We start from the raw sequence: 20076 nt of genomic DNA, 5'->3' as shown, positions 1-20076 counted from the left end.
CTGCTAAACTGAAACATTGTGTCAAAACATTTGTGAAGTTCTACCTTCCAGTTCTGGCAGCAAATCAGGTTCTGTAAAAATCCATCCAATATTTCTGACCTTCAGAGATGATGCTTTTCACTTCACAGAAACCAAGTTGTTTACATCTAAACGTGTAAGGAAAATTCACAGCCACACTTCTGTGGGTGTAATGTATTTTGACACATGTAGCATATTACTTTTTCTGTCAAACATGTGACTTGTTGCCTAAAAGAAAAAAATGACCTCTTTCCAAATCATAGGCATTCCAGGAAAGTGTAATCTACTGTGCCCCTGGTGTTCTTTTGCTGCCCCTGGTGTTCTTTTGCTGTCCATGGCATTCTTTTGCTGCCCCTGGCATTCTTTTACTGCCTTTGGAACTGCATATGCTCTTTAGTTTCACTGTGGTGGAGGGTTATTGAGGCAGTTGAACTCCTAATTTGGTTTCTTCCGCTCACCACATAAACTCTTGCTGCCTGTGTAAATAAGTCTGTGGGGATGATGCATATTTCTGATAGGCAGCATCAGTGAGTGGAAGGGATCACTGGAAGACCCAAGCATGACTTCTTTATTAGTGGAAACCCGTACTGGTAGCTGCCATTGCTCAGAAATGGCTTGTTTCCTGGGTGACAGGCTGATCCAACCACTTAAGTACTTTGACTCAATTACTCAGAACCAGTTTGCAAATTAGCTGAATGTTTATTGTTGGTAAATGACTCAGAAATTGTTGACGCAAGTGAGGAGTAAAAAGGATGTTTACCCCAAACCCAGTAGAGACTAAAATTAAATGAAGTATACATTCTGATTAGCACAGTTGCAATGTTTCTTTGATCGTATTGCTGTTCCTTATATAGCTGTAAGAACATTTTTTTTTTACAGATATTGACCAATTATTATTATACAGCTACTACCATTACCAATCATTATTATACAGCAAGTATAGTAATTTTGTTAACCTTATTTTCTACAACATACAACTAATGTTAACCTGTGGAAAAGAAGACTTTTCTGCCTTCATTTTAAGCAGACGACCCCTTCTGTTTTTCAACCCAGTAGTTATATTTAAGAGGATGAAATGTCTCCATCTTGTGGGTTTTTGTATAACTGCAACACTGGTAATCGGCTCCGGACACTAGAAGTCTGTTTATAAATATTTTCACACAAGATGTGAATCATGGCTGAAAATTTTTGACTTGTGTGTAAACATTTATACATAGATCCCCTAAGATATGTTATGGGGTGGGGATGGGGCGGGGGAGTTGAGGTTACAAAACCTATTAGCTGCATGAGTAATTATATGTATAAAAAAATATGTCAAAGCAACCGGACTTCTGTATTTGTCTTGAAGACTTTTCACTAGACATCCGGTTAGCTTTCTCAATTCTGAATTGAGAAAGGTAGTCGGATGACCAGCAAAATGTCTTCAAGAAAATAACAACAAGTTCAGTTGCCTTGATTTATTTTGGACAGATATCCCTGAATGAATGAGACCCTTCACAGACTTTATGAGCAATTATAAATGTAAAAGTTCAAAGCCTCTTTATCAGGTAGCTGAATGTATCACAGGATCCTTACAGTTTAAATGTTTAAAAGACGATCATTGGGGGAAATTTATTAATGTGTTTTTGACAATATTTTTTAGTTGCAAAGACCAAAATGTCATAGTTACATAGTTGCATAGTATTTGAGTTTGAATAAAGACATAAGTCCAACCTATTGTGTGTGTGTGTGTGTGTGTGTATAGGTCCCTGAGTGTTCTCATTCTCAAGAGTACCTGTACCCTTGTACATTACAGTCTCTCAGGAAATCGTCCAAAAGCTTCTTGAATGATTCCAGACTATTTGCGTAAATCACTGCTTGAGGCAGCGAGTTCCAGACCCTAACCGCGCGAACTGAGAAGAACCCCCTTCGCCCCTTGTGTTTGAATTTTTTTCTACCAGTTTTAGGTGGTGTCATCTAGTCTTTGTTACGGAATTAATCTTAAAGAGTTTGTTGCTAATGTTGCTATGACTATTGAACATTTTGTACATGAAAATCATGTCCCCCCCTAATCTCCTTACTTCCAACTAGTCATGCTAACTAACTGTAAAGTTGAATCTGTTATGTGTTTCTTTCGTGTCTTGTGACTGCTCTGCACTGCAGCAGGGGTGTGTTCCTTTTATTGTCTTTTATTGTCTTTTGGTGTCATTCAAAATGTACCCTATGTACCCTATGTAAGGCATAGGTGTGAAACTGAACTGCATCTTCAGGTGCATATATTAACAATGACTTACAAAGCCACCCACAACTCTGCCCCCGGCTATATCTCAAAACTTGTCTCAAAGAATCACCCTAACCGTCCCATCCGCTCTTCAAAAGACTTCCCTGCTTTCCAGCTCCCTCGTCAACTCCTCCCATGCTCGCCTCCGGGACTTCACTAGAATCTCTCCCATCCTCTGGAACTCTTTACCCCAACCTGCCCATCTATCTCCCACTGTGACTGCCTTTAGGTGATCCCTTAAGACTCATCTCTTCAGGGAAGCCTTCCCCGCCTCAACCTAACTGCTCAACCATCACGTTCTCAAACAATTCATCCCCTCATGGGCAGGGCCCTCCTTACCATCTTGCCTTGAATTGTATTGTGATTGTAATGTCTTCCTTATATTGTAAAGCGCTGTGCAAACTGTTGGTGCTATATAAATCCTGTATAATAATAATAATTTTAATTTAAAGTGAACTACACTGAGAAGTAAAGTGTGTTATTTTACGTATTAAACATGCATTGCATGAGGGAAAGTTAACAAATCAACTGAAAACATGTTTCCTTCTGTATCAATGGTAATTCTTCTTTTCTCTGTCGTCTGGTCAAAGCAACTGTACCTTTAGCTCTTAGTACCTTATATGTGATGTTAAGGCACACAGCCTAGTGTAACAGAATGCAGTAACTCAAATTACACTATAAACAGGAATGCATGTACATGCAGATCGTTTGGGCTAATTTGTGTTGCTGTGCTTTTAAAATTCGTATGCCCCCTGCCATATAGATTGGTTTGGTTGTGGTGATGTGTGTGCTCTGCTTTTCACCTTCCAATGTGAGACCTTTACACTTCCTCAATCTCATCAGGACCAACACAGTTTAGTTCCTTTCAAAAGTGAGAAAAGGAAGTAGTTGGCTTTTCTCATGGACTTTCCAAGAAATTGAAAGATCTCACGTGTGATAATAAGCATTTTAAAGTGTGCTTGAAACCAAGAACAAAAATGTAATATATTGCAGCTTACCAATCGTTACATGTGGCAGTTGCATTCATTTCCAGGATTTTTTCCCCTTTATTTTCATCTGATCCTGTCATTAAGACTTCCATGTCCTAGGTGACAGGGCTAACACACTGTGTTGTATATATGGAGCAACAGCGTTGTCACCCTAAGACAGGAAGTTACAACTATTGCATACCTCCTCCGTTCACCAACTTCATAATATGGTGGCTTGTTCTGTAGGCCACAGAGTGAACTGGACAGGTTCGATAACAATGATAACAAAACACATTGGGGGGAATGTATCAAAATCTGGAACAGTTGCCCATGGCAACCAATCAGTTTCTTTCTGCAGTTTGTTCAGTTAAGCTTTGAAAATGAAAGCTGGATGCTGATTGGTTGCCATGCACAGCTGCTCCAGCTTTTGTCTGCTCCAGTTTTAACAAATTCTCCCCATTGTATTGCAGCTCACCAGTCCTTAGATGTACAGTATTTATTGTATAGGGGTTTTTTTTGCACCTATTGATCAAATGTAACAAAACACTTTCGGTGGTATACTTAACAAGCCAATGAGAGACGCTCATTATTCGGGCTTACATTTACTTTAGGCGCACATTCCTAATTGCCCTCTAGGGAAGCCTGATTTTTTTTTTTGCCAGTTGTTGCCTTAGTAAAATCATTTTTTTTTTTTTTTTTTTTTAAGTACACTTTTTTTTTTTTTTATTTCAGTGGTGTTTATTGAATTTTCTGAAAAAAAAGTTAGGCATAGGGCATACGTTGTAGTCCATTATAGGCGAACAAAGATCATTGTATTACACAGTGCATTAATGATTATTATAACGCATTACAATAGTAACAGCAGTTAGCAGTAAGATATGTAAAACAAGTAATGGAATTGAGGGGGGTTATTTATCAAAACTGGAGCAGAGAATCTGGAGCAGTTGCCCATAACATTGAATCAGCTTCCATCTTCACTTTGTTTAGTTAAGCTTTGGAAATGAAAGAGAGGAGCAGATTGCTTGTTTGCTCCAGTTTTGATAAATCCCCCTTGACGTTCTTTGGAAGAAGAGTTAAGAATGACCTTTTTTTTTTATTTTTGTTCACCTTTACCTACAAACTTTTACTTGCAGTGCGTCTGAATTCATCATACAGTAGATTCCTCAAGTTGCAAGGTTTCCTTGGTATTTTGGTCTGTGCTGACTTTAGCAGTTCTTGTATATTTTCTAGGTTCACCTTTTTATGCAACAAACCTCTCATTCCATCTCCTAGAAGTAAGAGGTTAAATTCGGACCCTACTATATGTGCATATTGCAGCAGAAATTCAGATTCTTCAGTCCAGGGAACACTTTTCCAGACCTACACTTGGCCAAAGTTGGGTAATCCTGTACCCACTGCAGCCTAATTTTCCTGTTGTTAGTTAAGAGTAGAACACAACAACATACAGTATTTGGCTGCTGTAGCATGTCCTCTGTTAAGGCTCATATTACCGTATGATACCTCTCAGCAAAACACTTGTGGAAAGTGGTTATTCAAGCATCTGTGGACTTAGTCATCTTTGACAAGTCTGTCAATTCTTCTTTGAACTGTCTCATTATGAAGGTGTTCACAGAAATGGCACTGTAGATGTTTGTTTTGTGTACCATTCTCTGTCAACTCTACAGACTGATGTGAAAATGAAAGGAAATGAAACATTTCTGCCACATTGGAGTAACCATGTCTATTATTGGTAGTCATGTCATGGCCATTGAAATCTAAAATGATTGATCTTGCTCAGTGAGTCCTGTTACTACATGGCCGGATCAGGAGCTGAAGCCCAGATTTCTTTCATACTACAAAACCTTTTGAAGAGTCATTTCATTCCAACTAATTTTTCAGGGGTTGCTGGAGAGTTGGGGCACATTCACACATAAGCGTTATGTTAATTACATGATACCATGCATTTAATGCACGCTGTCGCACAACACTCCTAATATACATTACCCCGTGCTAGGTGCACATTTTAATGGCACCCCAATGCACCTACCGACCACCGTGTGCTGCAACATGTGATACTGCATCACCGTGCATTGCCTTGCAGTGGAAAAAAATAGTGCATGCACCACTTTTTTTCACCCCAATGGACGATATTGTGATACTGTGGGAGGAAAAATAGATTGCTCTATTGTATTTAAAAATAACCTCTACGGACTCAAAAATTGTTATAGAAAAAGTCTTCACTCTGCTTTATTTACATGCGCATGGGAGAATCTATACAGACAATACATGGAGTTGATCTAAGGTGCATAAATCTTTTATAGTTGTTTATGATTCACTTCTGGCTGGGTGCCGTCTTCGCGTCATATCCTGGTCAAGCAAGCTTCAAAGCGTTGATTTGTTAGAGCATCTTAGGCCGTCCTACCTACGTAGTTTCAGCAGTGCAATCTTTTCTTTTGTCCCAGCCAAGGACCTTGAAAAGAACACAGATTAAAAACATGTATATTGCAATTATTTTTAATTCTGAGGCTTCAATACTTTTTAACCCCTTACAATACCATGCATTGGGGTGCCATTCAAATGAATGACAACACACCCAGCATGCGGTAGCTATTATTCGAGGTTCCTCTGTCTCTGTTGGAATTTTTAACAAATATTTTTCGTTATGGAGAGTGTAGCAAAAGGAATGGAAATGGATGAAGATGGATGGTGCAAACTAAAACTCGGATGTGCGCAGGTGTATAGTAGAGAATTATGGCAGAGGCTTGTTTTTGCAAGAGATATATGAAGTTGGGGCTGGCTAAGCCCACCAGGATTCCCCTATAACTGAAATATCACTTTTTGGGTGGACTAACCATTTATACAAAAAATTGAATTGTAGGTTCCTTTCTTCTATAACATAGTGAGGTATACATATATATTTCACTGACCGCTGTGTCATGGAAAAAATAAAGAGTGGAGGTTTATAATTTTTAAAAAAAAATATTACCGTATATACTCGAGTATAAGCCGTCCCGAATATAAGCCGAGGTACCTAATTTTACAAAAAAAAAAACTGGGAAAAAGTATTGACCCGAATATAAGCCGAGGGTGGGAAATGAGGCAGCTACTGTTAGATAGATACCAATAAAATTACATTAATATTTATTTAAAAGAAAAATAACCTAGCTCTGTAAGTGGAAAAGGGGGTACAGGGCTACATATCATGTACTACGGATCATTTAACCCATTCATGTTAGCAGAGGATCATTGTAAATGTATTGTTGCAGGCACTCTATATGTACATGTACTATATACTACATATAGAATGCACTGAACAATAGATTTACAATTATCCTCTGCTAATATGAATGGGTTAAATGATCCATAGTACAGGGCTACATACAGATCATTTAATCCATTCAGGTTAGTATAATTGTAAATGTATTGTCTGCACTGTATTAGCAGTATATTCTCCATATAGAGTATATATTGCTAATACAGTGCAGACAATACATTTACAATTATACTAACCTGAATGGATTAAATGATCTGTATGTAGCCCTGTACTATGGATCATTTAACCCATTCATGTTAGCAGAGGATCATTGTAAATGTATTGTTGCAGGCACTCTATATGTACATGTACTATATACTACATATAGAATGCACTGAACAATAGATTTACAATTATCCTCTGCTAATATGAATGGGTTAAATGATCCGTAGTACATGATATGTAGCCCTGTACCCCCTTTTCCACTTACAGAGCTAGGTTATTTTTCTTTTAAATAAATATTAATGTAATTTTATTGGTATCTATCTAACAGTAGCTGCCTCATTTCCCACCCTCGGCTTATATTCGGGTCAATACTTTTTCCCAGTTTTTTTTTTTGTAAAATTAGGTACCTCGGCTTATATTCGGGACGGCTTATACTCGAGTATATACGGTATTCATGTGCAACACTGACCTGTTGGTGAGCTTTTATAGAAAATAAAATGTGTTGGCTGTGTGTGTTTGAAACACTGAACGTTGTCTTTGCTATTCCATCAATCAAAAACCCCACAAACAATATTGTGGTCTTATCCTCCCATCTAGTTCAGCACTGTGTAAAAGTGGCTGCGGCAGGGGGTAATGAAGTGATGAAGAACTGAGACATCTACTTCATAGCGGAACTAAATGAATTGGGTTTATCGCTGCAGGAAGACTTTGATGTTCAGCATTGTACTGTGCTTTAATTCCAATCCTTTACTACTGCATGAGACCAGGAAGTTGAGCTCTGTGTTTTCCCACTGTTTTCTGCAGCATTTTTAAAATTGACCTTTCTTTATTCCATCTGACCTTCACAACAAGTGAATCACAGTGTGCATGCCTAAAGATTTTACAGTGTGCTCTGTGGGTGTTTTTAACAGCGTATTATTACATAGTGTTGTGTTAGACATTTCTGAATGATCTCAGCCAATAGCACAGGCTCTGGCTAAAAAGCATTATCAAAATGTGTACCGTGTTTGTATCTTGATGAGAGAGAATTAATACAGTTGAATGTAGGATAATTCTGACACTTTTTATACAAGCAGGGAGAAGTGGTGTTCTGGGCACTGAAACTAGCATGAAATCTGAAGTGCATCCTACTGTGTGATCCACACAAATACATAACTTCAATGAAACACATTACCTTCTAACTTCTTTGTCATGAAAATATACACAAAAGTGCTCATTGATGCCAGCAGAAAGCCTGGTAGTACCTAGACAGGAAGCATGAAAGCTCGTAGCAATATTACAACATCCAGGCCCAGTACTTTAACATTAAGCACAGTTTGGACATGTCTACATGTCTATAGGCCTAGATGCTATCTGTTTGAGACCTGTTGTTGATTTTGGCCTTGTCATCCTGATCCTACGTAATATCTTTGCTAATACTAGAAAGCTCAATGTAATACAGACCAACCCCTTGCTGTATAGCTTACATAGGCTGTGGCTAGTGTGGCAGAGCCTCCATGGGCAGCACCAAACCACCTGTGCATAATGCAGCCAATGGTCAGTAACACTTTTCTTATGTACATTAAAAGGTTTTCAATCTGGCCTTATATTTCTTGATGCTACCCTGCATTGTCTGTGCAGTTTTATTGGTAGCATATTGAAATGTGTACTATATATATTATACATGGGTTTAAAGCTGAACTCCACCTATAGAAAGTTGATATATACAGTAAACTCCCCGTTATGCAGCATCCACAGAGATTGATAGATTCTGAATAAATGTAGTTTCTGGTTGCTTAAGAGTTACTATTAAAAAAAGGTTTAATGCATACCCCATACTACACCGTAATACAAACTCTGTATTGATTTCAGACATTCCAACTCTCTCGGACGCTATGGGAGTCTCCCGCTATTAGATAGCGGCTCCCGGCCGCCCGGGAGAGAAACGCTTACTCCCGGAAAGGTTTTAATCTGCTCAATCGAGCAGATTAAACCTTTCCCTGCGATCGTTGTTTTTTTTTTTTTTTCCTGACTTTTCTGACATCGGGAGCCGCGGCCTGACCGGCAGTCAGAAAAGAAAAAAAAAGGCATACGAATGCATAGCTAGATTCCTATTGGCTATTCCACTTTGCAAAACTAGCTAATGCACCCGCCCACTGCTGCTGTCAATCAGCAGAGGGGGACCTGAATTTTTCTATCAGGTCCTCTTCTGGTGATTGAAAGCAGCAGAGGGCGGGTGCAATAGCTAGTTTGCTATTGGCTATTGCAAAGTGGAATAGCCAATAGGAATCTAGCTATGCATTCGTATGCCTTTTTTTTTTTTATTCTGAGGACAGATACTGGAACAGCTGCTGTGCTAATCAACTTCCCCTCTGCTCCTAAAATACAGGGGGTCTCTCACTTGGCACAGCAGCCATTCTTCTCAATGAATACTAGGCATCCTCTGATTGGACAAGGGGCCATGACATGTTATGTTTTACCAGTGGAGGGGAAGTCGCTCAGCACAAAGGCTGTTCCCGCAACTGGAAGATTGCTGTAAGACACTGTTTTAGCTGTGACAACTATTAACAAGGGCATATTAAGTAAAAAGGAATATATAACTCATTAAGTACTATGATTACATGTATTAACCCTTTTATGAAATGTTAATGAAGGTTCTCGCTTATCCAGCTAATGGTATATCTAGTAGTGGTTAGTCACTGGACCTTTTGCTGCTTATGTTAAAATGGTATTACGTGTGGGGCGATCCATTTGTTGAGGTTATTTTTTTCTCTTCATTATATAGGTATTTGCATTTCTCACTGTAGTGCACTGCATATACCCATATATCAAGCTTGGATAAGCAGTGAAACATCTTCAACATTATAGAACCAGTGCAGTTGAATGTGACTAACTACTACCAGCTACACACGCAGAATACAACATTTTTCACAAAAGTGGTGCTTTTAGAAGATAAATGGGGGACTGGATTGGGTGTAGCTGTAGTTGGAAATTTATGTAGAAATGGTCCCAAGACCAACCTATAGAAAACAGTATAAGGACTCCCTTTTACAAGAAAAAAACACCACTCTAGGCGAGGTAGGAAAGTACTTCTTGAGGTACAATCAGTGAAACAAAATGGAGCCTGTTATCAAGTGTATCTCCATTAGAAATATTTCTGTCACTGAATTCTTTTAAATGCATCTGTGTGAACAGCTGTGTGAACTGTCTGGCCAAACAAAAAGTCACTTTCTGGATTTAGCTAAGCAAATAGGTAAGAACTTTCCATTGGATAATTACTACAGTGATTCAAATGTTTCATCTGGCAACAAAGGATGTCGGCTACCTACCTGAATATACTGAATAACCATCATTTTTTTTTTCCCTGATGGTATGGTCATATTCCAAGATGATAATGCCAGGATTCATCGGGTTCAAATTGTGAAATTGTGATTCAGGGCAGGGGCGGATCCAGAGTCTAGTCTTGGGAGGGGCACTGCCAAAAAATAAGCCCCCCCCATCTGGCTCTTCCACTGCTACTGTGCCACACCTTTCCTCTCTCACTACCTATGTGTCCACTGCCCCCCCCAGCTCTCCCCCTCTCCCCCCAGTGTACAACGCACTACCCTGGCTTCTCCTTCTAGGATCTTGCCGCCGCTGTCAGCCTTGGGCGGTCTGTACTCACATAAATTAGGGAGCTGCAAAGCCCCAGCGTGGGCTGAGACGGCCGCCTAATTTGCCTGACTACAGTGCAGCCTCTGCTTTGGGTCCTGATTGTTCGGTGCGGCTGGCCGGGTCCAGCAGAGTGGCAGAGGGTGGGAGCGATAATAATAAACGCAGAGTGTGGAGGTGAGTAATGTGATGCAGTGCAGAGGTCAGTAACGTGATGCAGTGTGGAGGTGAGTAAGGTGACGCAAGGTGCGGAGGTAACGCAGTGGGGAAGTCAGTAAGGTGACGCAGTGGGGAGGTCCGTAAGGTGACGCAGTGGGGAGGTCCGTAAGGTGACGCAGTGGGGAGGTCCGTAAGGTGACGCAGTGGGGAGGTCCGTAAGGTGACGCAGTGGGGAAGTCCGTAAGGTGACGCAGTGGGGAGGTCCGTAAGGTGACGCAGTGGGGAGGTCCGTAAGGTGACGCAGTGGGGAGGTCCGTAAGGTGACGCAGTGGGGAGGTCCGTAAGGTGACGCAGTGGGGAGGTCCGTAAGGTGACGCAGTTGGGAGGTCCGTAAGGTGACGCAGTGGGGAGATCAGTTGTGTAAGGGACTTACACTTGTGATGTGCTCTGTCCTCATGCCCCCTTCTTCCTCTCCAGGTGGTGGATCCGGGAGGGGGGGGGGGCAACAGGGGGGAGCATCCATGTCTGCTCCATGTGAAGCCCCCAGCAGCCTTCTTGTGCCTCCCCTGCAGGTGCCTTCCCATTCTCTGCTGAAACAAGCCAGGCAGCCAATGATGGTGCTGCTCTCTCCCTCCCAGCCAATAGCAAGCAAAGGAGCGCGGAGGCAGAGCAGAGCTGTCAAAGGAGATTTCCTCCTCAGAGTAATCTGCTTTTCATAGTAATGGGGGAGGGGGCGGGGGGTGTTTGCAGCCTAGGATCCCCGCACAGCGGCCGGGGCATACAGCTGTAAAGCTGTCACACAGTTTACTGTGTTCAGTGTAAAAAAAACGGCATAGTACTTGGAGTGTGCCGATTTTTTACACTGAAATACCGTAAACTCTGTGACAGCTGTATGTCCCGGCCGCTGCGCTGGGATGCTGGTGTCATTACTACTGCGGTTGGGAGAGGCAGGGAGCGGCTCTCAATCTGGGATCCGCCACTGATTCAGGGAGCATGAGACATAATTTTCACACATGGATTGTCCACCAGACCTTAACCCCTTTTGAGAATCTTTGGGATGTGCTGGAGAAGATTTTACACAGTGGTCCGACTCTAAAATCATCCCTACAAGATCTTGGTGAAAAATGAATGCAACTTTGTACGAAAATAACTGTTGTTACGTTGCAAAAGCTTATCGAAATGATGCCATGACGAATATGTGCCGTAATCAATGCTAAAGATGGTCCAATGAAATATTAGTGTGTGACTTTTTTTTTGGCCAAGCAGTGTAAATGACCTTTTAGAGCAATTACAAGCTGGCATTTGTCAGCTGAGTTGTCATGCTGTCCTAGACTTATCTCCATGTTCCTAAAAGAAAACATTTTGAATAAAGCTGCATTGCACAACTATTTAAAAAAAATATATATTTTATTTTGTGAATGCTCATTTTTAGAAGTGACTGGTGACTGATTTTTAGTGTCCTTTTGGAAGACTGCATAGAGGCATATATTGTGGTGATGTGTCCTAATTCTCTGTTCATTTTCTCATGTGTGTTCTTCCTCTCCTGTGTTCATTTGTCTCCTAAATATTTTTAATGACATTGATGATATTTGAGCATGTGGGTTAGCCTGGTGCCTTTATCATGTTGTCTCTGTGTTGGCATCCAGGTGACACGCTGTCACCAGTCTCATCTGTGAGCAGGCTGTGTGTCCCTTCGCTGTAGATCGGCCTTACATAAGCAGCTAGTTGAGATGTTACTGTGGCTTGACAGTAAGACAATATGGTGAGATGCAGCAACTCTGTGTGTTCCTCCTCAATTATTCTCTTCAACAATTAACACTGCGCTAACCTGACACATTTCCTCGTCCCGGCTTTGTAAATCACTGCCCCTTCTATTAATTCTAGGCATTAATATTTTCTTTCACACAAGTGCAGCCATTCACCCGTCAAGCAGTGTGAACATTATGTAGCTGTCAAGATGCCTAGGGATTACCCAGCATGCACTGCCTATGAGAAAGTGACACCATAGAGGCCTACTTTTGAGATGTTTATTTTGAAAGTAAGCTGACAGGCATGAAGCCCTGATCCCTGAGTAGCAATCTCATTTAATTAAAGCTCTCTTTTTATTAGAGATTTTCCCACTGTTTCCTTTCTTTCTTTTTAATAAATATATCCTAAAGATTGTTTGTCTGCTCCTCTAGCAAACGTGCTGTATGGAACTTGGGATAAACGGTATTGCTCCATACTGTTATGCATGGGGCTAGAAAAAACTTATGTCTGTGAGGGCTGTAGCCTTTTCTTCTATTTTACAGTCATGTCTGGGATTCTACTATTGACAACTTTGGATATGTTGATGAATGTATACGTGGTTCTGTTATTTTGTGTGAGCAATACAAAAAAAAAAATTCAGCTTTTGTCTTACAATTGTGATTAAATACAACATTATTGTTGAGCATGAAGGGGGTGAAGGAACTTCTTACCAGAGTGGAAAGACGTATAGATAAACAGCATGCAGTCTCAATTTGCTTTTGAGGACTGTTTAATGGTAAGCTTTGAGATCAAGTGTTGTACCTCAACTACAACATTTTGCATTTATTTACACAATTGCATGCATATAATATAGTTGGTGAGACAAGAGAATGCTTGCAGAAAAAGGTCTCATCAATGTTTGCCTTGCACAGCACAAACTCGGAACACAGGCCAGGCAGTTGATAAAATATTTCAAAAGCATCAGACTTATGCTCTTTTTAGGAAGGGGATGTACAGCTAATACAAATGAGACAGCATTGTGCGAAAGTCAAGCTGTGAATTCTTCCTCTTTCTCTTTTCGCATTGCCATACTGGATTAACATGTGCAATATGCTATCTGAGCCCCTTCCTAAGGATAGTAACTGTGTAATATTCCAGTTAGGCAGTATTCACCACCCTGCTCTTCTACAATTTTTGTACGGTTACACTCTTGAATACAAATGGATTGAATTTAGGAGTTTATGTAACTGAACCTGTATAAAACCGTCCATTTCGTCAAAGTGTAAATCACCTTCCAAGTGATTTACAAATCTAAATAGGAAAAGTCTTAATTGTAAAGGTCTTCGTCTCCTTGGCTGTGAGACCCTAAATGAGTGCCTGTGCATCAGGGCTCATTGAGAGGAAATTACAAGTGGTGATGACTCTTTGCCATTTCTGAGATCTATTGATCTCAAGAAGTTTGGAAGCCTTTACGTTGACTGAGGATTATACAGTATTTTTCCATATTAAGTAACAAATGATACTGTTGCTGTATATTGTGACAGGTATACATGTAATGTTGCAGAAAGGTTCACTAATGCTAATAGAGACCCTAGGAAGGATGACAAAGGCAAGATCCTTAGATTTTGTATCTGAATATAAAAAAAAATACAGCAACTGTAGCTCCAGTTATTATTTTCAGAGAGTTTTAATTTTCCCAATTAACATTTTTATCATGTATTTACATTATGTTTGCACAAGGTAGTAATTTGTGCTATGAACTGCGTCATTAAACAAGCCTTTGTATGAAGGCTATTACAACCCATAGCAACCACTTAAATGGCAATCTACTAATGTCAGGGTAGTTTAGAAAATGAGTTCCGGTTGATGTCTGCATAAGCCATACAATAATTTCACTTTTCCTAGGCTACCTAAATAAGTCCAATAATTACATTTTTTTTGTGGTATTTAGCATGTTCTGTCCTCCCCACAGGTACCAGTGATCCTTATGTGAAGTTCAAGCTAAACAAGAAGACCTTGTATAAAAGCAAAGTTGTCTATAAGAACCTGAATCCTGTGTGGGATGAAGTTTTCGTATTGCCTATCCAGAATCTTGATCAAAAGCTGCAGATTAAGGTGATTTAAATAAATGTTTTTTTTATGTTTATACATATTAATGTGATCCCCTTGAAAGAGAACTCCAGGAAGGATTAGTAATACCTAATCTGTTCCCTTAACAAAATCTGCATTACCTCTGAAAACAACTGCTGTCACGTTTAGCACTGCTATGTAGTTTCCACCTCTTTGTCTGCATGTCAGTGCATGCAGGTCTGAGCCTTACAAATATCGATCATGCCCTGCATCTCAATTCCTTACAGATTTAAATCTGCCCTCAAGACCCCTGATGGTACTTTGCTTATAGCAAGCTTGTGATCTGTAGTGGCAAAAAGAAAATACCACAAGCTAGGGACTGCTGAAACATACATGCCTACCTTCCTTCATCTGCCCTGAGAGAAACCAGAACTTAGATGGTACATAGTAGTTATCAGGTTTGCCAGGGAAATGCATTTAATTACTACAGACTTATTGAGGTACAGATTTTTTCTTTCTTGCAGTTTGTTTGCAAGAGACACACAAATTTTTATTTTTTATTTTTGGCTGAATCTGACATTGTTTTTTAATGTAAGTAAACTTATTGTTATGTGTTAATGTTTTACAAACCCTGTTTTAGGGCTAGTCAACTCCTATAAGCCAGGTTGCCAATGCTGTCTAAAAATTACAGTTGGTGCCTAACTTTTGAGGTTTTCTCTAGTTGTTGTTAATGGAGCTGTTTCCTAAAAAATACAGGTGAAACTCGAATAATTAGAATATCATGCAAAAGTAATTGCAGTAAGTGCTGCAAAAGGGGCCCAAACCAAGTACTGAGAACATATGCATGCTTGTACTTTTCAGAGGTCCGATATTGTTCTATGTACAATCCTTGTTTTATTGATTTGCATGTAATAATCTACTTTTTTGAGGTTGTGGATTTGGGGTTCTTGGGGTTTTCATGAGCTGTAAGCCATAATCATCAGAATTATGACAAATCACGGCTTGAATTATCTTGCTTTGCATGTAATGAGTCTATCTCATATATTAGTTTCACCTTTTAAGCTGCATTAGTGAAATAAATGAACTTTGCACGATATTCTAATTATTTGAGTTTCACCTGTATCTTGCTAGCTCTTGGAAAGACTGGCTTCTGAATTCCATATTGATTTGTCCACTCTTGGTTTGTGTAGTAAGTTAATGTAAAGGTACATCGTTTATTGCTATCACACAGAAGATAACAAGCTCCTGTGTGATAGCAAGTAGATGGCCAATCATGGCGCGGCGGGCCGCAACTCCTCCCCCCAGGTGTCAGATACTTCCTCCGGCGTCCTGTTAGGCCCCATTCACACTGAGCGACATGAAAATCGCGCGACTTCGAGCGATATTGCGCGACGAGCGACATTGAGCGACTTTTTCCTATTGGGCTGTATGCTCGCCCGCAACTTCCCCACAAGGTCACCGCTGCCGCCCCGAGGCCGGGCCTAGATGGCCTTGTGGGAAATCCGGGCCTGTCGACAGTAAACGTTCTTGGTAGGGCTGCTCCCACACACGAGGCATTCTCAGATAGGAGAGGGAGTCTCGGTTAAACCCAATTTGAGAACATATGTGGGTGCCACTGCTCCTAGTAGATTCCGATGTGGTATTTTATTTCTAAAGATCAACGGAACAAACAGCCAATGTATTTGAGGTGTCCAAAATATCCACTTCAATCAGGGCAAAGTTACTTTGCAACGTAGTTTCTTTCAGTGTTTAGACTAATTTTATAATTAGAGGGAATGATAAATTACAATTGTTGGCAGTTAGAGTAAATTGTTAGGGTTTCTGCAGAAGGACTGATCATTGTTCCTCCTGCAGAAACGCTAACAATTCACTCTAACTGCAAACAATTGTCATTTATCATTCCCTCTGAGTCTAAACACTAAAAGGAACTAAGTTGCAAAGTATTCCACATGCCCTGATGAAGGGGAATATTCTGGATTCCTGAAACATGTTGGCTATTTAGTTCTGTTGATCTTTATAGTTAAAATACCTCAAATTGTTTTATATCACCGCAGCAGCTGCTGCTGTGTAAAATGGAGATTCTGGACAGTGTTTGGAATGTTGTTCAGCAGCTTCTTTGACCAATACCATATAACATTTCACTTTTACATGGTATTTTCAGTAAAATGTTTAATTAAATTTGTTTACATTTAACCTCCTTATTAACCTTAGGTAATCCTAATCAGCCTTAAATAACTCCTGCCTTCCTTTAGTTAGTTTTCTGCTATTTATTTATTCCTGTTTTTAGTAGAAAGAGAGTTTAAAAAGAGAGATGGAGTGAAGGTATTGTTTTACTTGAAAAGATGTTTCGATAATGCTGACATGCCCTGCTAATTTATTTTAAGTGTGGATCCACTTCAGTAAAATAGTTTTTCACATTTACACAAAATATAATAGTTTTGGTATTCCCTTCAAGGTTTATGATCGAGATTTCACAACTGATGACTTTATGGGATCTGCTTTCCTAGATCTCCAAGAGCTTGAACTAAACAAGTAAGTTCCTAAATCAACTTTAGCAGCTCATGGGTATGTCTGAGATTCCAATGTAATGTCCATCTGCTATGTTTGCCTTTTTTGTATCTATTTATCCGGACATTTTCTGTTCTGGGACTTGAGTAAACCAGCAAACTATATGTAATCTCTATGCAGGTGTAATATGCACATAGAACCAGTGGCGGACCTAAGGAACAAAGGGCCCTGGTGCACAAACACAGCGCTCTCCTCCTGCAGCGCTCGGCCGGCTGTCACACTTTATCTCCACCCCGCTGGGACACAGAGCAGCGCCAAGCGGGGAGGAAAGAAAGCATGGATGCGCCGCTGTATCGGCAGACAAATGGCACTTTCGGCATTTAGCCAAAAGTGCCATTTTCGGACGATATGTTTTGGAGGCCGATATATCAGTGCATCCCTAATATATATACAGCAATGCAGAATGGCACAGGCTATAGAGAACTACACATCCCAGCAATACTTTATATAACAATGGTATTTCTGTATAAAGTACTGCTGAGATTTGTAGTCCTCTATAGAGTGCCATTCTGCATTGTTTTACCAATACTTTATACAACATTAGGCTACAAATTATTATTTTAATTATTTACCATTACCTCTTCTGTCTTCAGCGGTTTCCTGTGTGTGTTCTGTTTGCTGGGTCCTCACTCCCAGAGGCAGCTCTAGACTTTGTGAGGCCTAAGGCGAAACTTAAACATGAGGCCCCATCTTACATATGCACGTATACATACATGCATACACTCATATGTACACACATACATACATACAAAAATGCTAAGTCATTTACTCATGCATGCACACTTATATACCCCATTATTTATAGTACAGGTTTAAGAAGTCAGAACAACTCTGGAGATCTTAAAAATAGATTTTCTTAAATATTAGGATGTATGTCAAAGCATTTTAGATAATTATTACACTTAAATAAATGGGGACAGGTTACTTTTTATTTTCTATAGATTGAAGACACATATCTCTTAAACCTATAAATGACCCCTGTAGGTTTAGGAGATATGCCTGGTTTCTCCCCCATCTCTCTCATGCCCTCTGCTCCGCCGGCAAGTCCCACCATCTATGCACAGGGACTGTGCTGGGCCCCCCGTTGCCTAAGCACCGGCTGCACCGGCAGCAGTTCCGCCACTGCATAGAACACTGTGAAGTTCCTTTGATACTTCCCCCCTCTGCTGCTCCTGTCTGTAGATGAATGGGCAGGAAATGCCTATGCAGTGAGGGAAGAAGATTGCTTGAGGTACTTCATTAAACTCAATCATCACATTGGGACTGCAGTAGAAACTTTAATTTTACACTCAGGTGTCCCTCTATATTATAACATTGCAGACAAAATAAAAAAAAAAAAAAAATATATATATGTATTAAAACCGCTCCATGATTTTAACTATCTGGCTCCTGGGAATTGCTCTAGCTCTGCCTTTAGCATATAATTTCTGATTTAGAAGCAACAGATCTCTTCAGCACATGTGACTGTACCTAGGTACCCTATGTTCTAGGGGACAGGTGCCTGTCAGGACTTTGACATCATCAGTGGAATATCCTACCTGCTTCTGGTGCCTGGATTACATTGTCAATCTATTATTACCAGTGGGGTCTAGGAACAAAAAGAAGTAATAGGTTGTACCTCCAGTAATATGGTGGTTGCCTCGCCCTCAAATACCTCAAAGAAGACCGGTACTGAAGAAATCTGTAGGCTGCCATTGCTGACCTCTCCTCCAAAATGCTAATTACCTGGCTGTCATGCACATCCAGTAACCTCGGTAGTTTAAGCCCCTGACTTGGAACAAGCTTTTACACCAGGAGTTCTCCATTCCCCCTGGCTTTTTATGCTACATGATTGTTCTTGGTCAAGAACTCAAAGTATTTAAAACAGTGGTGGCCATGTAACTATCATTTTCTGAAGAAAGTCACTAATGGCAATTCCGATTTTTTGTTTTATTTCTGTCCAAAGTTTCCTTCTACAGGAATCACTCTGGCCATGAAATTTCAAAATATCCCTGGTTCTAAACGGGTTAAAGATATATTGCTCTACACTCCTACACAATATGTTAAGAGTCTAGCAATGAAAGTGTAACATCATCATTTTAAAGCTTCTTACATGCCAGGGGTTTAACTGGAAAGGGCTCTATTTTAAGTGCAGTGGTATCCTTGACTGGCAGGATTCTACATTGCTACACACACACTTTGTCAGCACTAACTTTTATTTATATCCTTGGAAGAGAAATAGTTTGATGGATCTGTTAAGATGCATTTTAACTAATGTATTTTGAGCTTCCATTGACGTACTGACAGTGTTGAAAATACCTTTTTGGCTCCCGTTCGGCAGATAGCTTGCGTGGTGTCTTGGACTTGAATAATGATACGCTATTGGGATTTCATTATGTTTGTCAATAAAGTTTACCGAGCTGCGGTATGTCAGAATAATGTGAAAGTTGTTTTTTGAGCAATGGAGCATTAAATATTCTGATATGCCAGTGTAACCGAGGCAGAAACCACTTGCTGTTCAGATGATCTGCCACATTCCAAGTGAAATACATATATTTACTGATTGGGTGTTTTTTAATTTATTTCTTGTAGAACTGCTGAAAAAGTGTTCCGGCTCGAAGATCCCAATAGCCTCGAGGAAGACATGGGAGTGGTTGTGGCAGATGTCAGTCTGTCCATCAGGATAAGAGATGCAAAAAATAATGTAGGTGTCTGCATATGGCCAGTGTCTTCATTTGTTTCATCAGTTGTACTGTTTGCAAATGTGTTTTAAAACACACTGGGCTGCATTGTGGGCAGTCACTTTAGCTGTACAGTGGGGCAAAAAAGTATTTAGTCAGCCACCAATTGTGCAAGTTCTCCCACTCTTAAAAAGATGAGAGAGGCCTGTAATTGGCATCATAGGTAGACCTCAACTATGAGAGACAAAATGAGAAAACAAATCCAGACAAATCACATTGGCTGATTTGGAACGGATTTATTTGCAAATTATGGTGAAAAATAAATATTTGGTCAATATCAAAAGGTCATCTCAATACTTTGTTATATATCCTTTGTTGGCAATGACAGAGGTCAAACGTGTCCTGTATATCTTCACAAGGTTGGCACAAACTGTTGCTGGTATGTTGGCCCATTCCTCCATGCAGATCTCCTCTAGAGCAGTGATGTTTTGGGGCTGTCGCTGGGCAACACGGACTTTCAACTCCCTCCAAAGGTTTTCTATGGGGTTGAGATCTGGA

The 20076-nt window shown here is 40.2% G+C and overlaps 1 protein-coding gene across 1 annotated transcript in view; it reads left to right on the top strand.

Moving 5' to 3' along the window:
• Positions 1-20076, top strand: part of MCTP2 (multiple C2 and transmembrane domain containing 2) — a 186903-nt gene that overhangs the window by 74446 nt on the left and 92381 nt on the right. The window contains exons 5-7 of the mRNA XM_018562726.1: positions 14193-14335; positions 16746-16822; positions 19430-19541. Coding sequence (XP_018418228.1) covers positions 14193-14335; positions 16746-16822; positions 19430-19541 — 332 coding nt within the window. The remainder of the gene's footprint in view (positions 1-14192; positions 14336-16745; positions 16823-19429; positions 19542-20076) is intronic.

Source organism: Nanorana parkeri, unplaced genomic scaffold, assembly GCF_000935625.1.
Source record: "Nanorana parkeri isolate BGI_ZX_2015 unplaced genomic scaffold, ASM93562v1 scaffold594, whole genome shotgun sequence".
NCBI classification, from domain to species: domain Eukaryota; kingdom Metazoa; phylum Chordata; class Amphibia; order Anura; family Dicroglossidae; genus Nanorana; species Nanorana parkeri.
Note: the sequence above shows the minus strand (reverse complement) of the source record. Positions and strands in the feature narration are given on the sequence as shown.